The sequence below is a fragment of the Salmo salar genome, chromosome ssa09 (assembly GCF_905237065.1).
Source record: "Salmo salar chromosome ssa09, Ssal_v3.1, whole genome shotgun sequence".
Taxonomy (NCBI): Eukaryota; Metazoa; Chordata; class Actinopteri; order Salmoniformes; family Salmonidae; genus Salmo; species Salmo salar.
The window spans coordinates 53,331,587-53,342,734 of NC_059450.1; the positions used below are offsets into that span (position 1 = coordinate 53,331,587).

At 46.9% G+C, this 11,148-nt stretch overlaps 1 protein-coding gene across 2 annotated transcripts in view; it reads right to left on the reverse strand.

The window, feature by feature from the left end:
- Positions 1-10,392, reverse strand: part of eif2ak3 (eukaryotic translation initiation factor 2-alpha kinase 3) — a 54,046-nt gene extending 43,654 nt beyond the window's left edge. For both annotated transcript variants that reach the window (XM_045723807.1, XM_045723806.1), the window contains exon 1: positions 9,128-10,392. In XM_045723807.1, coding sequence (XP_045579763.1) covers positions 9,128-9,447 — 320 coding nt within the window. In that variant the 5' untranslated portion in view covers positions 9,448-10,392. The remainder of the gene's footprint in view (positions 1-9,127) is intronic.
- Positions 10,393-11,148: the final 756 nt, after the last annotated feature.

Sequence of the window (11,148 nt, forward strand, 5' to 3'; positions counted from 1 at the left end):
TGTTTCCATGTTTCATGAGCTGAAATAAAAGATCCCAGAAATGTTCCATACGAACAAAAAGCTTATTTCTCTATAATGTTTTGCACAAATGTGTTTATATTATATCCCTGTTAGTGAGCATTTCACCTTCGAAAGATAATCCATCCACCTGACAGGTGTGGCTTATCAAGAAGCTGATCTATTTTACACCTTTATTTAACAAGGAAAGTCAGTTAAGAACAAATTCTTATTTACAATGACGGCCTACCGGGGAACAGTGGGTTAACTGCCTTGTTCAGGGGCAGAACGATAGATTTTTACCTTGTCAGCTCGGGGATTCAATCTAGCAACCTTTCGGTTACTGGTCCAACGCTCTAACCACTAGACTACCTGCCGATTAAACAACATGATCATTACACAGGTGCACCTTGTGCTGGGGGACAATAAAAGGCCACTCTAAAATGTGCAGTTTTGTCACGCAACACAAGGCCACAGATGTCTCAGAGGGAGTGTGCAATTGGCATGCTGACTGCAGGAATGTCCACCAGATCTGTTGCCAGAGAATTTAATGTTCATTTCTCTAACATAAGCCGCCTCCAAAGTTGTTTTAGAGAATTTGGTAGTACGTCCAACCGGCCTCACAACCACAGACCACGTGTTACCACGCCAGCCCAGAACCTCCACATACGGCTTCTTCTCTTGCGGGATCGAGAGAGGACAGGAGAGAACTCTCCTCTCCTCCCTCCCTCACTCACTCTCCTCTCCTCTCTCCATCACCCGCCTCCCCTGTCCTCTCTCCATCACCCGCCTCCCCTGTCCTCTCTCCATCACCCGCCTCCCCTGTCCTCTCTCCATCACCCGCCTCCCCTGTCCTCTCTCCATCACCCGCCTCCCCTGTCCTCTCTCCATCACCCGCCTCCCCTGTCCTCTCTCCATCACCCTCCTCCCCTGTCCTCTCTCCATCACCCTCCTCCCCTGTCCTCTCTCCATCACCCTCCTCCCCTGTCCTCTCTCCATCACCCGCCTCCCCTGTCCTCTCTCCATCACCCGCCTCTCCTGTCCTCTCTCCATCACTCGCCTCTCCTGTCCTCTCTCCATCACTCGCCTCTCCTGTCCTCTCTCCATCTCACTACTCTCCTCACGTGGTGAAATCAAAACTCTGTAGCACCATGCTCCAGCCCACTGATTTGTCAGTACCCGGTCTTGATCTGTGGTGCTGATTGGTTGTTGCTAAGCAGTGAGGAGCTATGTACAGAACAACATGGCATCATGGTCCTAACGACTGTCTACCTCCCTCCCTCCGCCCCTCCCTCCGTTTCCCTCCCTCCTGCTGTCTACCTACCTCTCTCCATCCATCGCCTACCCCACCTTTTCCCTCCTACCACACCCAATACTGCAGTAATGCAGAATGGGTCCTCAGCGACTAACATATTAATGAAATAATGTACTCTGAAAGCAGAGTTTAATAACACCATCATTGATCATGAATTATTCATCAGTCCAACCTGTTATAAGGATGGCACTGGTGTGATGGTTCTACTAGTTCTACCGGAACAGTCTGGTTCTACCGGAACAGTCCGTTTTAGGGTGTGAGGGTTCTACCGGAACAGCCCGTTTTAGGGTGTGAGGGTTCTACCGGAACAGCCCGTTTTAGGGTGTGACGGTTCTACCGGAACAGTCTGTTTTAGGGTGTGACGGTTCTACTGGAGTAGTCTGTTTTAGGGTGTGATCGTTCTACCGGAACAGTCTGTTTTAGGGTGTGATCGTTCTACTGGAGTAGTCTGTTTTAGGGTGTGCTTTAGAACCATGTCAAGGACTGCTACTTCATGTGTTACAGTATAAACTTGACAACTAAACTATTGAAAACAACTTTTCAATGACTATAGATGACAATTTAGTTACAACTTAAAACAATAATTTCTCCTCAGCTGAGTATGTGACTGTTTCTTAAGAGAAGCCTCCTCGTGGAGGAGTTGGGAGAGAGAAGACAGCGAGCCTCCTCGTGGAGGAGTTGGGAGAGAGAAGACAGCGAGCCTCCTCGTGGACGTGTTGGGAGAGAGAAGACAGCGAGCCTCCTCGTGGAGGAGTTGGGAGAGAGAAGACAGCGAGCCTCCTCGTGGACGTGTTGGGAGAGAGAAGACAGCGAGCCTCCTCGTGGACGAGTTGGGAGAGAGAAGACAGCGAGCCTCCTCGTGGACGAGTTGGGAGAGAGAAGACAGCGAGCCACGCATTTACTCAATGACAGGACCTTCATTTTGGTCAGAAGTTGTATTTATACACCAACAACCGTCCCGGTTACAGAACAATTTCCCCAGTTACAGAACAATTTCCCCAGTTACAGAACAATTTCCCCAGTTACAGAACAATTTCCCCAGTTACAGAACAATCTAGTGAGACAAAGAAAACAAGGACATGAAATCTCCCCTCCTCAACTCCTTACCCCCTCTTCCCTCCTCCCCCTTTCCTCCCCCCTCCTCTCAAACCTCCACCCCTCTCCCCTCCTCCCCCTTTCCTCCCCCTCTGCTCCCAAACCTCCTCTCCCCTCTCCTCCTCCCCCTCTGCTCCCAAACCTCCTCTCCCCTCCCTCTCCTCCCAAACCTCCTTCCCATCTTCTCTTAAACCAACTCTCCCTCTCCTCCTCCCCCTCTGCTCCCAAACCTCCTCTCCCCTCTCCTCCTCCCCCTTTCCTCCCCCTCTGCTCCCAAACCTCCTCTCCCCTCCTCCCCCTTTCCTCCCCCTCTGCTCCCAAACCTCCTTCCCACTCTCCTCCTCCCCATCTTCTCTTAAACCAACTCTCCTCTCTCCTCCTCCCCATTTCCTCCCCCTCTGCTCCCAAACCTCCTTCCCACTCTTCTCCTCCCCATCTTCTCTTAAACCAACTCTCCTCCTCCCCCTCTCCTCTCAAACCTCCACATCTTCTCTTAAACCAACTCTCCTCTCTCCTCCTGCCCCTTTCCTCCCCCTCTCCTCCCAAACCTCCACCCCTCTCTCCTCCTCCCCCTCCCCCTCTCCTCTCAAACCTCCACCCCTCTCTCCTCCTCCCCGTTTCCTCCCCCTCTCTCCTCAACCCCCTTCACTTGCCTACTGTTCTTCCTCAACTCAAGCACTATCCCCGTCCTCCGACGTAATTGGCCAACAAGTTTCCCCAACTCAGACCGGCTGATTGGCTGTTGCTAAGCAGTAAGCTGTGGGAGCCGGCCAGATAGTGGCAGCGGCTCAGAGTTCCACTGAAACACCTCCTGAGAGCTCTATAGAGCAGGGTCATCCTACCCACCACAACTCTAATACAACACCTCCTGAGAGCCCTATAGAGCAAGGTCATCCTACCCACCACAGCTCTAATACAACACCTCCTGAGAGCCCTATAGAGCAGGGTCATCCTACCCACCACAGCTCTAATACAACACCTCCTGAGAGCCCTATAGAGCAGGGTCATCCTACCCACCACAGCTCTAATACAACACCTCCTGAGAGCCCAATAGGAGCAGGGTCATCCTACCCACCACAGCTCTAATACAGCACCTCCTGAGAGCCCTATAGGAGCAGGGTCATCCTACCCACCACAGCTCTAATACAACACCTCCTGAGAGCCCTATAGAGCAGGGTCATCCCACCCACCACAGCTCTAATACAGATCAATGTTCAGATGTAAACAGAAAACTTTCAAAGTGGTTTGAACTGAACCCCCTTAACTACACAGCCCAGTCTAATAAAGCCCCTTAACTACACAGCCCAGTCTAATAAACCCCCTTAACTACACAGCCCAGTCTAATAAACCCCCTTAACTACTGTCCGTTCAGCGTCTACAGTAGGTTCAGTCCCCTCAGCGTCTACAGTAGGTTCAGCGTCTACAGTAGGTTCAGTCCGTTCAGCGTCTACAGTAGGTTCAGCCCGTTCAGCGTCTACAGTAGGTTCAGTCCCCTCAGCGTCTACAGTAGGTTCAGCGTCTACAGTAGGTTCAGTCCGTTCAGCGTCTACAGTAGGCTCAGCGTCTACAGTAGGCTCAGCGTCTACAGTAGGTTCAGTCCCCTCAGCGTCTACAGTAGGGTCAGCGTCTACAGTAGGTTCAGCGTCTACAGTAGGCTCAGCGTCTACAGTAGGCTCAGTCCCCTCAGCGTCTACAGTAGGTTCAGCGTCTACAGTAGGTTCAGTCCCCTCAGCGTCTACAGTAGGTTCAGCGTCTACAGTAGGTTCAGTCCCCTCAGCGTCTACAGTAGGTTCAGTCCCCTCAGCGTCTACAGTAGGTTCAGTCCCCTCAGCGTCTACAGTAGGCTCAGCGTCTACAGTAGGTTCAGTCCCCTCAGCGTCTACAGTAGGCTCAGCGTCTACAGTAGGTTCAGTAGGCTCAGCGTCTACAGTAGGTTCAGTCCCCTCGGCGTCTACAGTAGGCTCAGCGTCTACAGTAGGTTCAGCGTCTACAGTAGGGTGTGTAGCTTGTTGTTTACTCAACAGAGGGACTATATATATATATATATATTTATTAAGAGGGAGATGGGTAAAGTGTTTCAAGGGAACTCAGATTTTAGATCCAGTCGTTTATGGAACATCAAGACTTGTTCATTTTGAAAGTGATTATGTGCATCACAGAAAGCTGCCCCAGGGGAAACAGCTTACCCCACAAAGTGGTTCCTACTATTTGGAAACCATTAAAACGGTTTAGCCCTGTGGGATAAACAAGGACTGAAGCAATGATGTCACATAGACAGTATGTAGGCCTTGGTAGGCTACGGATAGACCTTAAGGTGAGCAGACGAGCAGACAAACAGACCTGACGGTGAGCACTCTCTGACTGAGTCCCATATCTGTCCCACTAAACAAACACTAGTGGCGGCTGAAACAGAAAGGCTGGCTGGCGGAGAGCCCAGAGACATTGCCGTTGATCACACTGGTTGCATCCCAAATGGCACCCTTCTCTATTTAGGGTGCTACTTTTCACTAGTATTTATATAAGTCCCCAACTTTAACTATGTACATAAACCCAGACAGACCAGTGTCCTTTACAGCAAGCCTTTCCCTGACCTACAGAGAGAGAGAGAGAGAGAGAGAGACCAGTGTCCTTTACAACAAGCCTTTCCCTGACCTACAGAGAGAGAGACCAGTGTCCTTTACAACAAGCCTTTCCCTGACCTACAGAGAGAGAGCAGTGTCCTTTACAGCAAGCCTTTCCCTGACCTACAGAGAGAGAGACCAGTGTCCTTTACAGCAAGACTTTCCCTGACCTACAGAGAGAGAGAGACCAGTGTCCTTTACAACAAGCCTTTCCCTGACCTACAGAGAGAGACCAGTGTCCTTTACAACAAGCCTTTCCCTGACCTACAGAGAGACCAGTGTCCTTTACAACAAGCCTTTCCCTGACCTACAGAGAGAGAGAGAGACCAGTGTCCTTTACAACAAGCCTTTCCCTTCCCTGATACCCAATCACAACTATGTTGGCTTAAAACATGCTCAGAAAATCCAGTCAGTGGCGCAGACTAGGGCATCACGCAGTGCGTGTGTGCGTGTCTACCTGCACCATGATATGAGCCGAGTCGTCGTTGACTCAAGTTCCACACAAAGTGCTTTTAAATTCTCTTCGGGTTGATCACATTCTCCTCTCATCAGTCTGTGTGTTTTCAGTCAAACTCTAACTACCGTCCAACATCTATAGGGTTAGGACACGCGGGGTTAGGACACGCGGGGTTAGGACACGCGGAGTTAGGACATGCGGGGTTAGGACATGCGGGGTTAGGACACGCGGGGTTAGGACATGAGGACACGCGGGGTTAGGACATGAGGACACGCGGGGTTAGGACACACGGGGTTAGGACACGCGGGGTTAGGACATGAGGACACGCGGGGTTAGGACATGAGGACACGCGGGGTTAGGACATGAGGACACGTGGGGTTAGGACACGCGGGGTTATTTAGGACACGCGGGGTATCATCTATAGGACGTATAGCTTATCAACTGTGTTCTGTAGGACGTATAGCTTATCAACTGTGTTCTGTAGGACGTATAGCTTATCAACTGTGTTCTGTAGGACGTATAGCTTATCAACTGTGTTCTGTAGGACGTATAGCTTATCAACTGTGTTCTGTAGGACGTATAGCTTATCAACTGTGTTCTGTAGGACGTATAGCTTATCAACTGTGTTCTGTAGGACGTATAGCTTATCAACTGTGTTCTGTAGGACGTATAGCTTATCAACTGTGTTCTGTAGGACGTATAGCTTATCAACTGTGTTCTATAGGACGTATAGCTTATCAACTGTGTTCTGTAGGACGTATAGCTTATCAACTGTGTTCTGTAGGACGTATAGCTTATCAACTGTGTTCTGTAGGACGTATAGCTTATCAACTGTGTTCTATAGGACGTATAGCTTATCAACTGTGTTCTATAGGACGTATAGCTTATCAACTGTGTTCTGTAGGATGCACACAGATTTTTAGATGTTATCACAGGTGCAGTGAAATGCTTGTGTTTCTATCTCCAACAGCGATAATAATAATAATACCTAGAAAACAATAGGCACATAATCCCAAAATAAAAATTAACATAATGCCAGAGTCCAGACTAGACACTGAGTGTACAAAACCTTAGGAACACCTTACTAATATCGAGTTTAAACCCCCCTTTTCCCCTCAGAACAGACACAATTCATCAGGACATGGACTCTACAAGGTGTTGAAAGCGTTCCACAGGGATGCTGGTCCATGTTGATTCCAATGCTTCCTACAGTTGTGTCAAGTCGGCTGGATGTCCTTTGGGTAGTGGACCATTCTTGATACACACAGGAAACTGTTGAGCGTGAAAAACCCAGCAGTGTTGCAGTTCTTCACACACTCAAACCACTGCGGTTAGCACCTACTACCATACCCTGTTCAAAAGGCACTTAAATATTCTGTCTTGCCCGTTCACCCTCTGAATGGTACATATACACAATCCATGTCTCAAGGCTTCAAAATCCGTCTTTAAACCCGTCTCCTCCCCTTCATCTACACTGATTGAAGTGGATTTAACAAGTGACCTCAATAAGGGATCATAGACTGACCAGGTGTAAGCTATGTCATGGAAAGAGCAGGTGTTCCTAATGTTTTGTACACTCAGTGTATGAAAGAAAGAAATTCCACAATTTAACTTTTAACAAGGCACACCTGTTAATTAATTGAAATGCATTCCAGGTGACTACCTCATGATGCTGGTTGAGAGAATGCCAAGAGTGTGCAAAAGCTGTAATCAAGGCAAAGGATGGCTACTTTGAAGAATCTCAAATATATTTTGATTTGTTTTAACACTTCTTTAAGTTACTACATGATTCCATATGTGTTATTTCATAGTTTTGATGTCTTTACTATTATACAACAATGTAGAAAACAGGACAAATAAAGAAAAACCCTGGAATGAGTAGGTGTCGGTACTGACCGGTACTGTACTTCCCAAACAAGTCTAAATAAAAATGTACAAGGAATTTACAATTATCTATGTATTGTTTTTGACCAAATCCACGTGCCACGTCCACTAGGTCAATAACAAGATAGAAATCCACGTGCCACGTCCACTAGGTCAATAACAAGATATAAATCCACTTGTCACGTCCACTAGGTCAATAAATAAATAAATAAATATCCTAGTGGATATGCGCAGGTGGATTTGGTCAAAAACAATACATAGATAATTGTAAAATCCTTGGACATTTTTATTTAGACTTTTTAGGGAAGTAAATGCTGGGCATAAGGGCAGTGAATTATCATAGTTGCCCAGCGAAACTCCATATTTGGTGAATAACAAAGGTATTTTGACAAACATTTGACAGCTCTGCAAGTGTTATTTAATTTAACTAGGCAAGTCAGTTAAGAACAAATTCTTATTTCACAATGACGACCTACCGCGGACAAACCCTCCCCTAATATGTACGAGGCTGGGCCAATTGTGCGCCGCCCTAATGGGACAATGTAATGTAGCTAACTGTGTATAGATGAGATCCTCTCCTCTGCCCAGATACTGGTTCGAGCTATACATTAACCAAAGAACAGTCCATTCTGTATAGTGACTGTCGCTTCCCACTGGGAAGATGTCAATTCAATGTCTAGTTCAGATTTATATTTGGGTTGTATTGTCAACTAACGTGCATTCAACAAAACATTTCATTAGGTCATCGGATTTAGGTTAAAAGTTGGGTGAAAACTCCCGAGTGGCGCAGTGGTCTAAGGCACTGCATTGCAGTGCTTGAGGTGTCACTACAGACCCGGGTTCGATCCCAGGCTGTGTCACATGACTGGGAGACACAAGAGGCGGCGCACAATTGTCCCAGCGTCATTTCAGGTTAAGGGAGGGTTTGGCAGGCCAGGATTTCCTTGTCCCATCACGCTCTAGCAAGCTGACTTTGGTCACCAGCTGGAAGGTGTTTCCTCTCATTGGTGCGGCTGGCTTCCGGGTTAAGTGTGCAGTGGGTCGTGTTTTTGGAGGACGCATGGCTCTCGACCTTCGCCTCTCCCAAGTCCGTAGGGGAGTTGCAGCAATGTGACAAGACTGTAACTACCAATTGGAAACCACAACATTGGGGAGAACAAGTGGTAAACAATGTTTTGGGGTGAAAACAATACGAAATGCCCTTTTTGTAAATCCAATTGATTCAAAGTCCTAGATTTGGAGGGGGTTGAAATTACGTGGAAACAACATGATTTAACCCGTTTTTTGCCCAGTGGGTTGTCAGGTTTGTCCGGGAGCCAGAGATGCGCTTTATGATGGAAGAGGAGCGGAGAACCCGGAACCCCGCGTGTGACACTTCGGGTTTGATGACAGCTCTTGCTGCACTCAGCAAAAATCACCAGATGCAAAGCAACAACAAAAAAAATCACTTAACTTTCAAATACATTTGCCACATAAACGTTATGAGTGATCATAATTAGGAGAGCAATGTAACGAACGTTTACTGAGAACGAGTTCGTAGGTATTAAACCCAACAGAGAAAAAAAACTTGGTGTTTAGTTACATTGTTTGCGCACCAATTGTCTCCCCGTTCTCTGAAACTGGGAGCAGCGACCATTGTAACTGTGAGCTGATGAACCACCGTGTTGGGAAATCATTATGGTTAACAGTTTGCCAGTTACACTGATCTCACCACAACCCCCACTAATAAGTTGTTTAAGTACTAAACATGATTCTCACCGTTTCGGTCTGATGTTTTCATCACTTTCTCCGTACGACTCCTCACCGTTCCCGGTCGCCCCGTTCTCATCGTCATGATCCTCCACGGTCACGTCCCCGATAACACCCGGAAGAGGACCACGGATACTTTCCAAGCCCCGTTCCACCAACACCCCTTGGTTTCCATCCTCCCCGGCTGTGTGTGACCCCAGAGCGGCTGCGGTTTGAGGCTCTCTCCCGGTGGTAAAACTCAGAGTTGGAGACGTCCCAGTCAGAGCCCTTAAAAACAACATGAGCACTAGGGATATGCTCACGTTCCCAAAGTGAAAATCCCTTTCCATTTGTAACAATGGCACATCAGTACATAAACTATTTACATGCCAAGCTCAAAGTAAAAAATAGCAGAGTTGGTTTTGTACAAGTGAATATAGATAAGGGCTGTTGTTTGTTCCAAGTCATTTCCTTCGCCAGGTAAACAAACCACCGTTAAGGCACCATACTGTTATTCCCTTATACCGGACACAAGACTGGCCTTAGTAACGCTAACTCCCTCCCCGTCTCCGCACAGCTATAGGATAAAACCCGCTAGCATCTTAAACACAGAATAATAACAAGCACCGCGGCGCCATCAATCTGTCCAACCGGTGTACGAAGCAGAAACCGATTGAACGAAACATTTGTCGATCAAAACAAACGGGGAAAAAAAAGTAAAAAAATCCGCGATCCGGCCCCTCCCCTTCCTCCCCCCCAAACACTAAATCTGATTGGACAAGCGCCTATCCATCAAAATAGAGGTAGATTTTACGCATGCGCGGTCACGCGCACCGCAAAGGGAGGGAACAAAAAAAAAAAAAAACACCGGGTGACGTCAGAACGTTTCTAAGTGACGTGTCCTCTGGTTTTACAAACAACGTAATTGGTTTAAAATACTAAACCGCTGGACCAATATAAATGCTCCGTGAAATCAGGAGAAAGATATTGGTTGGTTTACACGACCGCGAAAGATAGTGACGTCCCCCTAAGTGGATATGTCCGGCTGTCAATCACCGCGGTTGCTACGGTGGCGTTTAAATAGGCGGATTAGAAGGCGGTGAAACCGAGCAGTGAAAAACACCCCCGAGGGGACGAGATGGAAAGATCAACGTGGCCAAGACGGTAAAACGCTCGGTTTTCCTCTTCCGGTTATATCACGAGTTACTGCAGCCACCGCAGTCTTCTGAACTCTTACAAGATGAGAGGAAGAGGCGATAATAAAACCCACTAAATTAGGATTTGTTGTTGTTGTGTGGAGGTCATTAGACAGGTTTCCATTGATCCATATTTATTCAACATAAAACAATGTCGCTAAATAAATATTGCGACGTGTCATGGAAATGGCAGATATCAGACATTTGCTAAAAATCGACATAAATGTGTATCCATTTGACAGGAGTGGATTTTAATTTTGTCAAAGCTTTTGAGACAAATGACAAACGGTGTTTTTGGAATAAATGATGATTGCCGAAACTCCACATTTAATTTTAAATGCCTAACGCAAAATCATTTTTTTCAACTATAAAAATATTATTTATTTGATGGACAAGGATTGTCTTGACTTTAAAGAATGCCTGAATTGCTTCACCTTGCTTTTCTAGTTGTCTGGCAAGTTTCACCATCCAATTATATCAGATCTGGAGTGTAAATTCCAGCACGACAGGGACCGTGGCGATGCGTTGGCACATGAAAATGATTAGAGTATGGTAAATATTAGTAACTATTGTATTCTATCCATGCTGTCGTTCACCGGTCACCTGAGACATTAAACCGGTAGGCTGGCGCGCATTTATTATTACGCAATTTGCCTAAATCGGTAACGGAAACACTTCAACCACTAACGTTACATTCTTCACACTGTAGGTTTACCGTTTTAGGTGTATGTCATTACGTCCAGCTATTTTTTATTGATTCAAGATTGTTAAATGGAAACGCACCCTAGCGGGCAATTGTCAGCGTCTATTTTCTATGCAAACTTTATAAATGTTTGTCACATGCGTCGAATACAA